The sequence below is a fragment of the Pieris napi genome, chromosome 9 (genome assembly GCF_905475465.1).
Source record: "Pieris napi chromosome 9, ilPieNapi1.2, whole genome shotgun sequence".
Lineage (NCBI taxonomy): Eukaryota > Metazoa > Arthropoda > Insecta > Lepidoptera > Pieridae > Pieris > Pieris napi.
Window position 1 is genome coordinate 9,256,789 of NC_062242.1, and position 19,873 is coordinate 9,276,661.

The 19,873-nt window shown below is 33.0% G+C and overlaps 1 protein-coding gene across 5 annotated transcripts in view; it reads left to right on the forward strand.

The window, feature by feature from the left end:
- The window catches only part of LOC125052267 (serine/threonine-protein kinase Genghis Khan), a 49,807-nt gene that overhangs the window by 176 nt on the left and 29,758 nt on the right, over window positions 1–19,873 (forward strand). For 2 of the 5 annotated variants that reach the window (XM_047652997.1, XM_047652999.1), the window contains exons 1-22: window positions 17–352; window positions 779–954; window positions 4,531–4,707; window positions 6,286–6,407; window positions 6,730–6,816; window positions 7,528–7,632; window positions 8,545–8,693; window positions 9,167–9,260; window positions 9,837–9,893; window positions 11,084–11,138; window positions 11,617–11,747; window positions 12,816–12,902; window positions 13,066–13,187; window positions 13,984–14,143; window positions 14,725–14,839; window positions 15,017–15,117; window positions 16,084–16,215; window positions 16,827–16,940; window positions 17,571–17,705; window positions 18,323–18,448; window positions 18,886–18,999; window positions 19,547–19,627. In XM_047652997.1, the coding sequence (XP_047508953.1) occupies window positions 894–954; window positions 4,531–4,707; window positions 6,286–6,407; window positions 6,730–6,816; window positions 7,528–7,632; window positions 8,545–8,693; window positions 9,167–9,260; window positions 9,837–9,893; window positions 11,084–11,138; window positions 11,617–11,747; window positions 12,816–12,902; window positions 13,066–13,187; window positions 13,984–14,143; window positions 14,725–14,839; window positions 15,017–15,117; window positions 16,084–16,215; window positions 16,827–16,940; window positions 17,571–17,705; window positions 18,323–18,448; window positions 18,886–18,999; window positions 19,547–19,627 (2,325 nt within the window). In that variant the 5' untranslated portion in view covers window positions 17–352; window positions 779–893. Of the gene's footprint in view, window positions 1–13; window positions 353–778; window positions 955–4,530; window positions 4,708–6,285; window positions 6,408–6,729; window positions 6,817–7,527; window positions 7,633–8,544; window positions 8,694–9,166; window positions 9,261–9,836; window positions 9,894–11,083; window positions 11,139–11,616; window positions 11,748–12,815; window positions 12,903–13,065; window positions 13,188–13,983; window positions 14,144–14,724; window positions 14,840–15,016; window positions 15,118–16,083; window positions 16,216–16,826; window positions 16,941–17,570; window positions 17,706–18,322; window positions 18,449–18,885; window positions 19,000–19,546; window positions 19,628–19,873 lie in introns of those variants that run through there. The other 3 variants (XM_047652996.1, XM_047652995.1, XM_047652994.1) reach the window with 3 other exon arrangements.

The following is a 19,873-nucleotide window of genomic DNA, read 5'->3' on the forward strand; positions in this document are numbered from 1 at the left end:
TGTGTTTTTGCATAACAATCGATTGAATAAATTTAGGTTAAGATCTCGGCTATTGTATACGAGATAGAACAATAAGAATTTTTCTAAACAAAATACGAAAAAGTCAAGCTTTTGATTTGTTTAATTGTGCAAGTGTCTAATTTTGTTTATTTTTACTTGGCAAACGGTGTGGTATCAATATGTCATCGACTTTTAAGTTTTTTTGTGATTAAAAGGCACTGCCGTCTAAATAAAGTTCAAATCATAGGATTGCGAAAGCGCTCTAGTATCGTTTGACGCCCGCAACCTTGTACAAAACGGATAGAAAGCATCGCTTTTCTATAGGCTATAGAAAATAAATACTATTACAATGGTGAAACTTGCAAATATTTCCTGTAGGCTATAATCAATAATCATTGAATATGTTTCCTTCCTTATAATATAGTGGTTTTTAATCAAGGTTTATAAATAAACTGTTACCAATATTTGCATTAACATCTCCTTTTTACATTCTATAAAACATTTGGTGTCCTAAATACACCCACTCATTTGGATTTGTTATTCTCAATTTACCATTCATCTGTTCTTCTATATAACTTCATTGGTCAGACTAATTTGTTAGGATGTTTTAAAACATTTGTTGAATAAAACTTCTAATTATTTTCAGGAATTAAATCTCTTAAAAATTAATGTTGATTCCATATCCATCTCAATCTTTAGCGTATAAAGTGTTGTAACTACTAAATTTAAAGATAATAAACATTTAACTATTGTTACTGAAATTAAGCATTTCTTACAGATAAAAAATGGGAGCTCATATTGAAAAGGATATGTTAAGCTAAATAAATATTGTTAAGTGGAAGTAAAGGACATGTTTGAAAAGTGATAAAATAGTGTGGTGTAAATTGATCAAGATGTCAGATGAAGAGGACTCCTCACCCGACTGGGCATTGATTCCGAGCAATAATCTACCAGGTAATAAAGAGTATAAAATATTGACACCTTTTATAGAATTATAGTCAGTTTGCATATAATACCATCATTCTAAAATGTATTATATTAGATCAAGTCAGCTAAAAAAGAGTATTTTTTAAACTTTACCTTCTCTTTTAAATAAATTAAAGACTTATTTAAACAAATAAATCTCTATATCTAATAGTTTTATACTAGTACACATCTTATTTAAAGACTAGCTGGTGCCCGCGACTTTGTCAGGTGTGCAGGATTAAAATAATGTTTCTTCAAATGATGTAGCATGAAACACATATTTCTTTTAATACCAAAAGTGATAAAAGTATCTATTTTCATTTAGAAATCAATGTATTATTACCAAATGTGCATTTATAATTATCAATTTTTATTGTAGTTACAGCTCACTGTTTTGGCTATAATAACTGGCAGGCTTTTTTGTTGGACTATTTAAGATAAACATTTCCATCATACATTACACATAACTCTAGAGGTTTTGGCAGCGCACACCAGAATAGCTTTCAGATGGTAGATTTTTTTCCTACTTGATATTTTGGACAATTCACACAATATTGTAGTAGTAGTTTCAGTAGTTTTTACATGAAAGAGTAATAAACATCCATCCATACTTACAAACTTTTGCGTTTATAATATTAGTAGGATTAATAAAAAAGTTGATATATGTATATATATAATTATACTCTTTTAACTTGAATACTGTTTTAAAGTAAGCAATGAGAAATTATTATTTTAATTAAAAGAATGAAGAAAGACTCATTTAGTTATTATAGTTTGCCGTAATGTTATGAAGAGCATCAAGAGACTATCCTCTCACTACTGTGAATTATTAAACAACGGAAACATTTCATAATTAACTATAACAAAAATCTGTATACAATACAACAATAACATTTATCTATTGTTTACAATATGTTATCATTCATAACTTTACTCATTATGGTAACTTATCTATTGCTACTGTTATATGTAAGTTTGGTTACATCTTAAATTCAAATTGTGTCCACCTTCTAGGTTTCATATTATCATAACTCCATAATTTAAGACTTTTTTAATAAAGACATGCCTAAAGTATATTGATTTTTGGAAAATCTAAATATGAGTGAGTAACTTAACTATAATAAAAACTTTAGAGGTGTCAAGGGACACCCGGATGGAACGAAATTCCTTTCGATTAATTTATAAGTTAATTGGTATCGTAACAGATTGATAGATTTTCTCGACACCAATCTTACGACCAAAAATAAAAGCCAACATCACGAGGTGTTCTAAGGCGGTCACCCATCCAAGTACTGACCTCGCCCGACGTTGCTTAACTTCGGTGATCGGACGATAACCGGTGTATTACAATAGCAAATAGCAAAAAAGTGTCGTGACAACTTTTCGTAAGAATTTTTTCCGTCTCGCCTTTCACAACGCGCGATAAGGGACTTCGTTCCAAAAAAAAAGTGTTGGTATATTACAGTAAAATAAAATATCTAATCTAAGGTGAGTCTCATAACTTCACTCGAACCCCAATTAGGTATTCATAACTTTAACACTGATATCTCTTGTGTAGGTTATCACTCTTTCATATTTATCTTGAATCAATTATGATTGTATTATGCTTATGCTTTACTTGCGTCACAGAAGTCTGATTTTTAGTATTTTTAATTCTCTCTCTTAATTAAGTTTCTTTTGTCCTGGTATGGTATGGTACAGACTAACAGTAGTAGTTTTGCATCTACACAGAAATTAACATCTATTTGCTCCCTCTCTGACTTTTAAATTATGTATTTTAGCATATCTTGATTGGTACGGCACGCGTTCTATAAACAAAATTGTTATTAGTAAAAAAAATATTCTATTAATGATAGATATAGTTTTTAAATCAACTATTCCAGCCGACAATATGGTCCAACATGGAGAATTAGAGATCAAAATTAGTGGGGCCCCTTTTTATTAATAGATGTCGTTTCAGCTAGAATTCGAATGCCACATCGGAAGCATTATGTACATGGCAAAAAAAATTAAACGAAGTTCGTAGGATAGTAGACAAATTCGTGTAGTGCAATAGTAAGATTTTTATCTCTAAAGATTTAACTCCAAAGTATCGATGCGTCAATTTTGTAGGCGATATCAATTAACATAATATGTATAAACACTGAATCACAGCACATTGTTCCCTTATGGCCATGGGATATCCTATTGTTCGATGGCACTGTCATTTCCTGCATGCGAATGTTTTGTTTTTGAGCCATTAACCTGCTTTATTAACTAAAAGTTAGTGCTATTTATAAATTGTAGTATTCTCTCGATTAATTTTCAACTCATTGTAGGAGGTATATATGCATCAAGTATTCAAAACACCTGACAGGTATATCGTTTACAAGTAATTAAGATAATAAGCATGTTATTTTCCATACTCTTTCTCTACTGAATTTGTAAATATGTTTCACAATTTAGGAGTAAAATCGTAACAAACAACTATACACACAATTTATATTACAGAAATGTAGACGTAAACGATAAATAATGATGGTTCTCTAATGTACCTGAAAGTGAATAAAAATAAATGCCTCGAAAATTACAAATTATTCGAAATTATAAATTATAATAACGCATTTGTATAAATAGTAACTTTTCGCTACTGATAAATTATTAACCGGTGATTTCTAAATGATGTTGGAATGTTGCCATAACAACATAAAAATATCAATTCTCTTACGAAATACACTTTAAAATATTAATATTTTTAATATTGGGATATTTATTTTATTTGTTTTTATTAAAAGCATAATACACATTTCGTTTTCAAAGGAATTGAATGAAACCTATAATAATTTTTGTCAATTAAGGGATAGCACCTGGATCTACAAATAATTAGATACAAAAAACTTAATATTTCCAAGTTGTTTCGTCTGTATACTTAAATAACATGGATTATGGGCTAGAAAATTTACTCAATGTATACTAATATTATAAAGTGGAAAGATTTGATTTTTTGTTTGTTTGTTTGAAATGAATAGGCTTCGAAACAACTGGACAGATTTCAAAAATTCTCTCACCGTTGGCAAGCTACACTATTCCCGAGTGACATAGGCTATATTTCATTTTCAAAGGGATGCTTACTAAAACTTGAATAATCTAACCCAAGGTGTAAAAAAATAAACAAAAAACTTCCTTCAATCGCGTGCGCTGCGAAAACTATTAATGATAGAACAAAATGATGTATTACAATTTTTCAGGACACATCACTATCTATAAAAAATGTCCCGACAGCATGTCTCTATCTTTTATAGTTACGTCACAATAAGCGTCCTTTTATTAAAATACCACCGCTAGAAAAGGCTCTTTATTCGTACCTAGGTATTGATCCTTATCAAAATAAATACCAACGTTTCACATAAGCTACAATTTAATGGCATAACCACCAAAAAAGCATGGTGGATTGGTGTTCTGCCGTTTCTCTTGAATAGTTTACTACTATGTAATATAACAAAAATCTTAGCCATAGCAATGCTTGGCCGAGTCTACTAGTAAGTGCATAAGGGAAATAAGTACATGATATTAATTTTGTTTCAGTGCTCGGCATCAAACGTCTTAAACAAATCGAGACAATGTTTGTTTCCCGCCGACTGCAGGGGCCTACGCACGGTCTAAGCGTTGAAACATTGTTAGACGTGCTTCTAGTATTGTATGACGAGTGTTGTAACAGCAGTCTTCGACGGGAAAAGGCGGTGGCCGATTTTATCAACTATGGTAAGGAATACCAACCTAATTTAAGGTTTTTCAGGGGGCATAGCGTAGGAGATTTGTGTTAAGTATATGCCTAAGGCTTGTAAGTTGTAAGTTCCTTACGGCATTTAGAAACATAAAATAATAATTCATTTCATATGAGACGCCGATGCCATATTAGGGAGGCAGAATTGGTGTACCTCTCACTTCGGAAGTCGCTTTTCAAATGCCATATATTATATATGAATGAGTGAATTTCCTTGTACGCAAAAACTCTAAACGTTGGAATAGGACTTCTTCGGAAAATGATCAAAATAGACTACTTCTTAACCATTGAAGTTGACGGAGGCAGAGTCTCCATAATATATATAAAGCCTTTCCTTGATTTCGTGATGGTTTTTTTTAAGCAAAAAATAATGCCTAATCCTGATTTACCACTTAGAATTCACATCACGTTGTCGTTAAAATTGACGATGTTGCCTGCTTTTAATGCAACTTTTAAGCAATTAAATGCCGCAATTTGTCCAAAATTTGACAATAGATCACAGTTGATGGGAACATTCACAAAGTTACTGACTTAGGCTAAGTTCAGATGACCGCGCGGTACAAGATCAATATAAACGGTAATTATCGTCTACATTACCGCGCGGTACCGCACGCCAACTCGCGGCGCGCTCCGACCCGCGCGCAAGATCTTGAACCGCGCGCTTCCGCGCGGCCGCGCGCGGCACAAGTTTTGCAAACCTGTATCGACCTGTTCAGTTGATCCGCGCGGCTTGAGACGGAAAGACACATAGATCGATGCAAAATTAGTACCGAAGATATGGTATTAAGTATTTGGTGATATGCAATATCTTATAGCATCTTCACTGGATTTTAAATCATTTTCAATAGAATCGTATAAAAAATCAAAGGATGCAACTGACATCCGGAAATAGTTAAAAAAATTATCTTCGTGTAACCTCAAGTCGGGATACAAAGTGACAAACAGGCTGGAAGAAAGTCTGTCACTCAAAATTGGATGCACCCAGTATCGTCTTTGTCTTCTTCTGCGACGTCTCAGTCTTTTTTATAAAATCCATAAGCAAATTGCCTCCTCCACGTCCATTGTCAATCAATGTTGAAGCCACACTGCCGCGCGTACATATACCGTCATGTGAATGCTCCAACCACGCGGCGACGCGCGGCTACGCGCGGTCATCTGAACTTAGCCTTAGACTTATCAAACGGTCCTTGGATTTATTTTAAAGTTGTCAATAATATTATCAAAATCTTAAATTATACTACTTGATGGGCATAACAATAATTTAAATGATCCTAATCCTTGGGTTTGATATGCTCCAGTTCTAACAATTTGTATGACTCAAAACTTAGCGATTAAAAAGAGTGGCGGAAAGTTTCTTGCCAGTTCATGCCCGCTCTACGCTCTTGACTTGCGAACTGGTAGTAAATGTAAATTTAAAATTAATTTAACTTATTTTCTGACGTTCATAAGTGTACTTTTTACCTATGTGAATAAAGTTATTTTGAGTTTGAATAAATGCGATCGATAATCTGACGAAAAGGTATTTTTTTTAAATATTTTTCAAAATATATTTTTAGTGAAACCAGTAGCAGCGGCATTGAAGCGACTAAGACTCTCCCGTGACGACTTTGAATTGGTGAAGGTGATAGGTCGGGGTGCTTTCGGTGAAGTGTGCGTCGTTAGAGCTTCATTTATGCAGGTATTTGTATAAACAGTCAAAATCTATTACAACGATATCGAAGGGATACATATTTGGTCGTAAAAACCGATAGTCGTAACAGCCGATGACGTATTAAGAACCTAATACAATAGAATTCAGCCGGGACCTTTGATTTTGGTTGATTTTGGAAATGGTTTAGACTGTAATATTATTTAATTTTTTTCAGTCTGTATTTCAAGGCATTCGTGCTTTTGTATTTAGATAGATATTGTTTACTTAATTCGACGTTGTAAATCATCGTCGAATAGTAAAGTTAATTATGTAGTTCCAATGATAAAATGATTTTTTGATATATTTTCAGAATGGAGAAGGAAATGGTGCGGCCGGAGTGACAAGTAGTGAAAGGGTGTATGCCATGAAAATACTCAACAAATGGGAAATGCTTAAGGTGAGAAAATTTCCTAAATGTATACCAAATTGACGGTTTTTCCAGTAGGTAATAAATTAAATTTTGCGTGTAGCTTCGAGGGTCTTAAGGTTTCGAAAATTTGAACCTCAGGTAAGAGATGAAGCATTTTCATAAAAAAATACGTGTGGCACTCGGAGACTACCGGTAAAGCAATTGCATAGCATTTTTTAAAAACTTATGCAATTATTATTATTTATTTATGCAGTATTTTTTTTTCTTTGATATTAATTAATTCTACCATTATTTATGCAGTATTTTTTTTCTTTGATATTAATTAATTCTACCATTATTTATGCAGTATTTTTTTTTCTTTGATATATACTCTGTCTCACTCCACCGCGTACCGACTGCACCGGCAGCGCTTACGCTACGTCACCGATCTCGTCAGGGAGATGTGAGACGCAGTATGCGTTCTTTCCCGCTCTAACGCGTATTGGCCGCACGTATGTTATGTCATCGTATGTTAGGTTTTTATTTCGTTACGGAATTTCTTGATTCGGTCGCCACCCGCTATAAAATCTATGGAATAGCTTAAAAAAATACTTCTATGGGGTTTTGTTGGAGATCTTCTACAGCACGGGTGAGCGTAGTACGTCGCAGAATAAGTTTTAAGAATAATTCCCCTATGTTACACACATACAAGTTATTAAAATTTTGTGTTAATTTATAAGTATTTAAAATAATTTACAGCGCGCGGACACGGCGTGTTTTCAAGAGGAGAGGGATGTTCTGGTATTCGGTGACAGAAGGTGGATAACAAACTTGCATTATGCCTTTCAAGATGACCATAATTTGGTGAGTGTTGGAATAAAGTAGGTAGAATATAGAAAAATGCTATTCCTATATTCCATGGTATGTAATTTAAAAAAAGCTTAGTGTTTTAAGCGAAATACAAACGGATACTAACTCGAAATTTTTTATCGTGAAAAAATTATACAAAATCTGATTTTAGATTATTATCACTAATTAACGCGTGTAAAATGAAGGAAAATCCACTGTTATATTTAATATGCGATTTCTATTATTTTAAAATGTCTCCCCTATAACTTTTTAAAATGATAAAATAAATGTTTATTCTAAATATCGCCTCCTAGGAAGTATTGGTTGTGCTTGCCCTACTTTCCCTGTCAACGCAACTGCTATTTTATACCTATATATCCATTTCCCATACAAGCTATTTCTTGTAAAGTAACGTGTTTTATTCAATTTCAAAATAATTAGTAGGGCCAATTCAATAAATCACATTTATTATGTTTATTTTATATGACCTAACATTGTGACGACGTTCAGTTCTCTTTAGAACAGAAATTGTTTATTAGTAAAAGTTAAGGGTATAATTTCGGGTCTCGCGAGGAATTGCGCCCCGGCTCACCCATGTATATTGTAAACAAATATATTACCGATGTAGCCGGGGCGTATTTCGCGAGACGTGTGATGTGAAGTTTAGAGATAGAAAAAGTTCCTGGACACTATGGCAGGGGAGTAGAATAGGTATTATTAAAAAAAAAAGAAAAAAAGGGTATAATATAAAAACGTTCTATTATTACAAGAATAATGTAATCGGAATTGAAAAAAGTTAAGCAATTGTGCTAACTTCGAATAAATAAATAATATATTATACCGATAAATTGGCCCTTCTATAATCATGCTTTACTTTGAAGGGTTTTTTTTAAATTATATTTATTCTTAATTTAAAACTCTTTTCAGTATCTCGTTATGGATTACTACTGCGGCGGTGATCTGCTGACGCTACTCTCAAAATTCGAAGACCGACTCCCAGAAGACATGGCCCGTTTCTACATCACTGAAATGGTGCTGGCCATACAAAGCGTTCATGAGCTGAGATATGTGCATAGGTGTGTGTTTTTTTTTTTTAAAGACAATTCACACCAATTAACCTAGTCCCATGCTAAGCCGGTGAAGCTTGTGTTATGGGTACTAGGCAACGGATATACATACATATTATAGATAGATAGACATATAAATACATATTTAAACACCCAAGACCTAAGCAAAACACCAAATGCTCATCACATCGATGTTCGTCTCAGCCGGGGATCGAACCCGGGACCCATGGATTCGCAGTGAGGGGTACTAACCACTAGACCAATGAGTCGTCATCATTTTTATATTTATTAAATTATGCGGCTCGTACAAGGAATCAATAAATATAAATGAAATGCAATAAAAATATTATCAAAAAGTATTATAATACTTTTATAACATATTTGAAGTTTACTTATTTAGACCAAGTACAATATTCTATTTAATTTTTTATTTTCATCTTGGGTATATTAAAGAGATTTTAATTTGTATGTTTTTTTTTCAGGGATATTAAGCCAGATAATGTTCTATTAGACGCCAGTGGACATATCAGGCTTGCTGATTTTGGATCCTGTCTCCGTTTGGGAGATGATGGAAAGGTAATTTAAAATTTCGATGTTGATGGTGAAATTAATAACATTTCTATTATTGTTGTGGAATAGTAATTTTGGACATGAAGTTAACTACTTAATAATCTAATATAAAAAATTCTCGTGTGACAATGTTCGTTCCCATACTCCTCCGAAACGGCTCGACCGATTCTTATGAATTTTTTTATGCATATTGAGTAAGTCTGAGAACCGGCTATCTATCTTTCTAACTCCTAAGTATATAAGGGTTGTCCACACAAAATTATAATTTTTAGAAATTTTTTTTTGATTTTATTTTTTTCTGATAAAGCATGCAACCCCTAATTTTCACCCCTCTTCGATCAACCCTACTTATTCTTTTATTATTGTAGATAGTTATTTTTATTAAACTAAAAAAATGTGTCTTAGAAATAATATACATGGCAAAACAACGTTTGCCGGGTCAGCTAGTAAAAATATAATTTTTAATTCAAATCTGGTTAAAATGTTGCAGATTAGATTGTTTATGTTAATTTATTTTTTTTATAAAATTGTGTCAACTTGATTAACGTGTTTAGATCCGGTAAAATTATATTTTATTGATAGGTACAAAGCAATGTGGCTGTGGGAACTCCAGACTACATATCACCTGAAATATTGCGGGTGAGTGGGAATGCTTTTTTGAAATGTTTGAAATGACTCTAATACTATATGTTGTATATTGTTGAATAAAAGGTGACTATTTTTTAAAATTATATTTACGGCTTTAATTTTTTCATAGGGCGATAACTTTTCGATTCTACGAAGATAATTATAACCTACCTTTTAAGCTGATGTAGCTTTAATAAGTGTAGTGTAAATTAAAAATAATAGCATAATAAAAAATATATGAATCTTGTTGAACCGTTTTGATTAAAGTAATTAACTGTCTCTTATCATCACAGCGTTTAAACGATTTGAAAGAAAGAGACGAAAGAGTATTATAGTTATAAGAATAGATTAGGCTTTTGATAATAAAACAATTGTTTACCGGATTGAAGTTATGTATTTACAATTATTTGTCATAATTTTAAATTTAACCGACGTTTCGCGTGCTTTACAGCGTGCGTGGTCACGGTGACTGAAGACAAAAGGTGTTGAATGTCAAAAAGTATCACAGCTGTAGAGAAAGTTGCATTATCTGTATTTATTTCTCCGGAGTTGGTATCGACTAAAAGATGGAGGGTTTTGGTAGAAATGGCTCACGGTGTCCTCTATTTTCGCGGATTGTTTATCTTGAGATTTTAATTCGGATATTATTGAATTCCAGGTGTTTGACAATTTTAGGCCGTCTTCTAAAATTTAAAATTATGAAAAATAATTTAAAATACATTACTTCAATCCGGTAAAAAAATTGTTTTATTATCAAATGTGTGAAAGTTAGTAGGCTTATTTAGTGTCATTGAATATAGAGGTGAAGCTTTAGTGATAACACTTATACAATGTTAGTATTATAAGACAATTGCAAGGACACTAGTCAGTGGATATTCTAAAAGGCAGAAAGATTTATTATCTATATAAATAAAAATGAAACGCAAAATATGTTGCTAAGCGGAACATTCGAAGGCGGCTATACCAATTTGAGTAATTAAAAAAAAATCCTTGAGCGCTGAGGAAGGTTGTTATGGAGAGAAAATAATTGAAAAATTTAGTTTTCTTTTGAATTTAGGTTTTTATTCTGGTAAAACAGTCTTTATGAGGAAAATATTCCATATTATGGAATTGGCGTTGTCAGAATAAACCTGTGTTTCCTACTTATGAATACACCGTTCGGAAATGATCTCTTGACATATTATAATTTCCAATTCTTCTAGGCGATGGAAGACGGCCAGGGACGGTATGGTCCCGAGTGCGATTGGTGGTCTCTTGGTGAGTTATTTTTTCATTAATTTTCTTGTCGTTATTAGGGAGCGTTCAAGTATTACGTCACGAATTTTGGGGGGAGGTTGGTGCCTTTTGTAAAACGATGCGGGGTGGGGATTGATTAAGCGTTATTGTTAATATTATTTTCGACTTTCCAGTACTTTACACCACATAATGGTAACTTTTAGGGACTGTACTTGGGTATAGAAAAACGTTACGGCGCGTTACATGAGGGGGGGGGATTTCAATAATCTTCAAAAATTGCGTGACGTAATACTTGAACGCTCCCTTATGAGTAGTCGGTAATGTGTACAAAAACTAGTAATTTTACTTTGTTTTAATCCATTGTAAATTGATTATTAAAAAGTAATTTTATACGTGTATTGTATTTATAAATATATTTAAATTGCATAAACGTTGTTTATCTATCCAAGTATTGTCTCTGCATGTAGATATTTATTTGAAGTTTATAAATTATTTTTAGGTGTGTGTATGTACGAGATGTTATTCGGTGAGACGCCGTTCTACGCAGAGTCGTTAGTGGAAACATACGGAAAGATAATGAATCATGCGAGGTGTTTCCACTGTCCACCCCAGGACGAACATGCAGCACAGGTAAAAAAATTTCAATCATTAAGTTAAATCTAACAATAATAATAAATTTAATAAAATAATAATAATCCAGCGCTACAGGCCTATATGGGCTCAGATTGCTTCCGTATCATTTTTATTTCATAGACAAGTAGGCGTGTTGATAACAGTTGAAAAGTAAATAAAATAAAATAAAAGATGCAATTAAATTATATATAAGGAATTTTTATAAGGAATATTTTAAGGAATTTATACTTCAGTTTGTTATGGAAGAGCTGAGAACCCTGACACAGGTATTTCCTACTTAAAAGGGTTCCCAAATCTTACACATTGTAATGCATATGTACTTAAAATGAATAAACAGATTTTTATTTTATTTATAGTTAAGATTTGTGGATTTGAGACATGTGATCCTCACGATGTTAGCCTTCACCTTACGAGCGTGTGTTAGATGCGCACTTAGACAGAAAGTCTATTGGTACACAGCCGGGGATCGAACCTACGACCTTAGGAATGAGAGGCGCACGTTATTAGCCCAATACTACTAAATAAATAATAAATTTAAAACATCAAATTATACAGGTTAAAGTTTTTTTTTAAATATCTAACGACTTCATGGTATGTCAAAATTACAATGACATTTTCGTATAACGATAACTCTAAAACACCAGAAAATGCAGAGTGTAAGTGAATGGGTGTGTGTGCGCATACACACACCCATTCACATACACATAACTTAAGATCTTATATGACTTGTGTGATTAGATCTAATACTAAGACAACTTTTCTTAAAAAAAATTGTTTTAATCAAGCTCCATATACCACATAATAATTGTAATCTAGTTACTCATAACGCAGGGGCTAACTAGGAAGTGTGGGGGGAAATAGCGTTAGATCGATTTTGTCACAATCATGTTTCTGTCATGAATAAAGTTTTTATTTATTTTATTACATTTGAAAAGTGAATCTTAATATATGTACGATAAGGTCTACATTTCCCTTATCTAAGAAATATAATCTTTAGACTGTTCTTTGCGATAATTATTTATTATTATAATTATTTATGCTTATATATCTATGTACAAATTATAGGTCTCTGAGGAAGCGCAAGATTTAATTCGCCGGTTGATATGTGCGTCTGATACGAGATTAGGAAGAAACGGGATTCAAGATTTTAAGGTTTGCTATTTTATCGACTTCTTTTTATTTACTGTGAATTATTAAATATAATTATTTTTTTATATTGTCATTTATTTGCAAGTAGAAAAATATTTATATTATTTACATACATTTAATTTGGCTTTATTCAAAAGCCAATAATTAATTGTAATTTATTATGTAGAATCACCCGTGGTTCAGTGGTGTGGAATGGGAAACGGTTCGAGAGGCAAGCGCACCCTTCGTTCCCGACGTGGCCAGTCCCACTGACACATCCAACTTTGACGTAGATGACACGGATATAAGGTAATGTATATACATATGTATATTTTACCAAACTGAGAGAAGCTCTCAAAAATATATTTCTTAAAAAATAAATACACACACGATAGAATCATCCAAAGAAACTCGATTTTGATTATGTATGTCATTATGTAACGTCTACATATCCCAGTTCTCTTGTCTATGGCTGGTCCTTAGATCGTACTTCGAATATGAACCTTTTTCTCGGTTTTTTAATTAAAAGAAAATCTTTATATTAGTAGTAGATAAAAGCCTTATAGAATATTTTCCGTCTCGATTGCTTTTTTTTGATATTGGATGGATTTATAGAAAACAATCGTAGTATTTTTTTGAATAACTAAGTTTTTTTTGAAACAATGTACTGTCAATTATCAGTACAAGTAAACAAAATTTCACAAAAAATATTTTATATCGATTTTTTAAATTTCAATTATTTTTTGAAGGATATTATTTCTAAATGATTGCACCTAAGTACCCTGAGTAGTTCTTTCACGTACTGTACGTTTAATACGAACGACAACGAGTTTTAAAGTTTTATTGATATCTGGATCGAATATTTGTTAATGGGAGCGTTCAAGTATTACGTCACGTAATTTTTCGAGATTATTGACCCCCCCCCCCCCATGTAACGCGTCGTAACGTTTTTCTTTACTCAATAGTAAAACGTTTCGTGACCGTCCAGAGACTCTTTTTCTATGTTCTTGAACGCTCCCAAAGCTACCCTATGTTCAAATATAAAATAGTTCATAATAAACATTATTTATAGCAAAATATTCTATAAAAGTCATATTTTTTTTAGATTATCAGAAGCTGTTCCTCCGCCATCAGCATCATCAGCGTTTTCTGGTCTCCACCTGCCATTCATTGGATTCACCTTTACGGCTGGATCGAGATTGTCCGATCTCGGTGCTCCTACGCCGCTCAGCCCTGCCAAGAACGCTCCTAGTCAGGTAAATGAGGTATTATTTCTTATATTTAAAAAAAAGACTTAATTAAGTATTTTTATTATTCGATCTTTAACTCTCTGACTAACAGTGATATACGCAAAAAATAAAAAGGGTGCGTGTACTTATGTACGCGCGTAAGAAGTTATACTTCTTTGGCATTATTAAAAATACTTTTTGATTGCATGCAAATAATTAATTACACTTACATAATCAAAGACTGGAAAAGGAGTCATTATAGTCAATAAAGTTCAGTTTACATTTGAAAAATTAAATAAATAAATATTTATTATTATTCTCTTACATTAAGTGTAACATAAATTCTATTATTATTTGAATGTTGTTTTTAAATTATGTCCAATGCCGTAGCATCTTCCGTGGGCAACTTCATTCTGTTAATTTTGTGTCACGGTGCGCGCGCATCGTAAAATTTCACTCTCATCAATTTTTCATAACGCGCCTAAAGAAATATAACTTCAAAAATAGGGAATAGTATAGTGTGCTCCGTAGACGTAAATCTTATCTCTTAACCATACTAAACGCGGGTGTAGCAATAACTCAACAACTGTGTACAACTCTCTCATATATCTTTCTAGGCTCCATCAAACGCGGGAGATCGAGCCGCTTTAAAAGCGTTAGAATGCGAAAATGCTCTACTAGCTCAAACGATAGCTGAACTACGGGCCAGTAGTCAAGTAGACGGTGCTACTGGTACGTATACGTTGAAATTTTCAAAATTCAAAATATTATTATATTTTGTCATAAGTTCTTTCGAAGTCATTATTATTTTAAGATTATGTTTATTATGGAATATAAGATATAGGTATCACTTAGTTTGTGCCTTTTTTATTTTATATCACATTTACTCTACCCCCTTTACTATTACAGATCAATTAACTCTTTTAAAAGAGGAGTTAGCGGCATTACAGAAAAAGAATAGCGAATTGGAAACTTTAACGATATGTGAAAATAATGTAACCGTTTCACCGGTAAGTATAGTTCTTAATTCTTCATATAAATTTTTAATATTACTTTGATAACAAAAGATTCTTACAACACTTTAATAGATACGCAAAAAATATGTATTTCTAAAGAATATTTATTAATTCTGAGCCAAAGATTAAGACACAAAATTTGTTCCTTCTATTCAAATGTTTATCAGTTGTATATTTATTTAATTATTATTATATTAATTGTTTTTCAAAATTATAATCTAAATGAACGTCTTACTATGTATACGATTTGTATTGTTTTACTAAGAAGGAAACAAGTAACAAAGACAGAATGATGTTCTTTTGTTATTCCCTGGATGGATAAATCTCTATATTTAAAAATGAATTACTGTTCGTTTGCCGTATAAGTAAAAATACTAAAATCGACAATTTAATTTTCCAATAAAAACTGTTCCTATGTGGGAATTATTTGATGTCTTTTATATTCGTAGAAATTAAAAGTGGTCACTTGGTTGTCAATAGGTTTAATTAATTATAGATCAGAAATTTGTGTTTCATAGTTGTCCGATATTTCCGGTCTGTTTTAAAATAATTCTATTAACCGTTGTCACTAATATTATATATAGGTTATACGAAGTTTATATTATAGTATTGTCTTTCATTGACATAACTTTTACACATAGAAAAACACATTTTTTGAGCCATTTCTGCCAAAACCCTCCATATTTTAGTCGATACCAACTCCGGGGAAATAAATACAAGATAATACTTTTTCTACAGCTGTGATACTTTTTGACATTCAACACCTTTTGTCTTCAGTCGCCATGACCACGCACCCTGTAAAGCACGCGAAACGTCTGTTAAATTTAAAATTTTGTAAAATAATTGTAATAAAACATAACTTCAATCCGGTAAAAAAGTGTTTTTCTTTCGTTGTTTATATTATAATTTGACTGCAAATTGATGATTTTGAAGCTGTTAAATTAAATATTTATTTTATAGGACTTGTCATCAGCGCCTCAAGAACTAGTAGCGAAGTTGCGTGAGCTCGAAACAAAGATAGAAGGATTAAATACGGAGAAAGAAGAGCTGATTAAGGATAAAACGGACTCCATTGAGAAATTACGGTTACAGGTGAGTTTCAAAGACAACAGTGAATCAATACGAAAATTAAATGTTAATTTTTATATTTTATTTAGAAACTAAATGTTTCGTATTTTCTTAATTATCTAATGAAATGAAAAATATTTAAGCTATTGCATAGATTGTATCGCGGGCTTTGAGCAGGGCGACCGAATTAATAAATTCCGTAAGGAAAATAAACCTAACAAACTATGACGTAATATAGGTGAATACGCTTTAGAACAGAACGCATAGTGCGTCTCACATCGGTCTGGCGTGATCGGTGACTTAGCGCATTAGAGTCTGACAGAACGAATATTGCGTATTCTCATCTCTCTGACGAGATCGGTGACGTAAGCGCGGCCAGTACGCGTTAGAGTGAGACGGACTATATAGTCTGAGTCTGGTAGAGTGGGAGATTGAATAATTATCAAAGAAGAAAAAAAACACTGCATAAATAAAAAATAAATAAATAATTATAATTGCAAAAGTTGATAAAAAATGCTATGCAATAGGTTTACCCCGAGTGAAATATATTATATTCAATGTTTCTTTATTTCCCATTGTTGACTGCCGTGTTAATTTTCTATTAAAGTATTTTATAAATATATTTTTTTATACAGGATAAAGAGCTTAGAGACGCCCTTACCCAACGTAAACTAGCGATGACTGAATATAATGAGGTTACAGAAAAGTTGTCTGAACTTCGGCAGCAGAAGCAAAAACTGTCGCGGCAGGTGAGCATACGTTTATGACTAAAAGTAAACTAAGGCCGGCAACGCACTTGCGAGCCCTCTGGCAATGGGAGCGTTCAAGTATTACGTCACGCAATTTTTGGAGATTATTGACCCCCCCATGTAACGCGCCGTAACGTTTTCTGTACCTAAGTATAGTAAAACGTTTCGTGACCTCCTAGTGACTCTTTAAACCTGAAAGTTAGTAACCATTATGTATGTACCTAAAAAGTACTGGAAAGTCGAAAAAAATATTAACCCCGAATCGCCCCGTAACGAAACGTTTTACAAAAGGACCCCCCCCCCCCCTCCAAAAATATCACAATCTAATATATAATTCTTCTGTGAGTGTGTATGTCACTGAACTTCTCTCAAACGACTGGACCGATTTTGATGAAATTTTTTGTGTGTGTTCAAGGGGATCTGGGAATGGTTAAGATTCATAAATCAGCCCAGCAGATGGCGCTGCAGTCGGTACTTTCATACTTTTTTTAATATTCTAATCGCTTGAAATATCATGCAGGACAACGTCTGTGGGGTCCACTAGTATATATATATAATATATAGAAAATAACCTTAGTAATAGTACTTTTTAGGGATTCATTATTTTAATAAGACTTTTCTTTTAATCAGGTTCGCGATAAAGAGGAAGAGTTGGATGTAGCGATGCAAAAGATTGACGCGTTGAGACAAGATATCCGACGTGCGGATAAAGGAAGAAGGGAACTCGAAGCGAGACTTGAGACGGCTGTCGCTGAAGCCACTAAGGTTAGGAATAATATTGTATTATCTTTTTAGAAAGTACTGGAATGTTGGCCCCTTACGTCTAGACCCAGAGGTCTTTGATGGATTTATTGATGTACGCTCGGAGAAGGAAAACATCGTGACGAATTAAGCGTAACTTATACAAGTGTCAGACTCATAGGGCTGATGGATTATTTAAAAATATCATGAAATCTTAGTGACTAGAACTTGAGTTATAGTTAAAACTATGCTTAATAATTTTTCAATTATATATTACTACTAGCTGATCCGGCAACACGTTTGCCATGTATATTATTTCTAGGAAGCATGTTTTTGTTTAATAAAAATAACTATCTACTATAATAAAAAAATAATGGTTGATCGTAGAGGGGTGAAAATTAGGGGTTCTATTTATGTATGTTGTATCAAAAAAATAAAAACGAAAAAAAATTAAGTTAATGTTTCGGAGGAGTATGGGAACGAACATTGTGACACGAGAATTTTATATATATATATATATAGAGAGATTTATAAGAGCGTAGTTTTGCTTCGGCAAAACTAAGTTAAAATCTGTATATTGAATAATCAATTTTTTTATCGGTGAGTATATTATTGAGTTAATTTATTTTTTATTGATAAAGGAGCGCAAATTACGCGAAGAGTCCCTACGACTGCAACGCGTAGAAGCGGGTGCTTCGCCCTCGTCCACTCAGCCCTCTGCTGCCGCCGATGTCGCTAAGTTGCAGGCCGATATTGAGGCTTTGGAGGTAATTTTTTTAAATTTAATGTAATTTATATAAACTATCGCTTCGTTCCTTATACACCTTCCTCACTAATCTTAATCTCACTCTAATTTGACTTTCCAATATTATATAATTAAAGATTAGGTTATAATAGAACACGGTGTAATTTGTTTGATTACAATGACAACACCACGCAATATCATGGACATCTTACAGGTTGTAAAGTGTCAAAGTCAAGCTGTCAGTAGTGCGTAGAATCGGTCGTGAAGTGCTAGAGTTGCTTTTCGATCGGCGCCTGCGCCGGACGTTTTTAAATATTAAGTAATAATGTCGGACGACGGTAGTGATACCAACTTTGTAATTATTAATCGCATTGAATCTCCGACATACTATGATTGAAATATGTACTAATAATAGTACAGTAAACACGAAATTAAATAACTTATATTATATAACATTAGGCCCAGTACGCGGAATCATTGGCTCAACAGCAAGCACGGTATTCCGCAGAAGTGAATGCGCTGAGGGAACAACTTCATGAGACTGATGCTCTACGATCCATGCTGAACAGAGAGGTACATTTATACTGGAAACAGTTTTTGGCCTTTTTATTTTTGACGTGGACTTAGCGCAACCGACCGTGTTCGACCCACACCAGAAACTGCTTGTCATGTCCTTCTTGGAGTGTTTTACGGCACAACACTGGTACAAACGTCCTACACACAACCGATCCGTTCGGGTGTCGGTTAGCGACTGACGGTCTGACAAGTGACAAGTGACGTAGGCGCATGAGACAACCAAGCAACACTTCATTTAGTCAATACACTACACTGCTATTATCTATTTTAGTTTGATTAATATTCATTCATTCAAAATATCACCCCTCTTGTCAGCGAAACTAAGCAAAGCTCTCAAAATAATAGTATATAAACGCATTAATTTTTTGTAGGAATCCTCGAAAATGCATTTCGTTTTCAAGCATAGACAATGTGTGGGTAATATGTGTAAAAAAGTAAATAATTACTGTAATAAAGAAAAGATTAGAAGAGCGTTTTGGTTTAGTACTGTAGGATAGCGTATGTTTTTTTTGGGAAATAATAAATTTTACCTTTTTTTTTTCAGCTCCAATCTTCTAAGACTGACAGCGAAGACAAACAGATGCTGATAAATGAGAACAGAAAACTCGCTAAAGATCTTGATGCTGTAAGTAAATTTAGACGTTATATGGTGCGGCCTAATTATTTAATATATAATTGTGTTTGTATACTACTTATTGGTTTTCATTTGAAGTTATACATCTTTTGGCGCGTTAGGGAAAAATTTTGGGAGTAAACTTTTACGATGCACGCGCACACCGTCACAAGAAACCGACACCCTGAAGTTAGCTACAGTCAACATTTTAGTTTTTTCTATTGTTAGTGTCGTATTTTCTACAAACGTAGATAAATT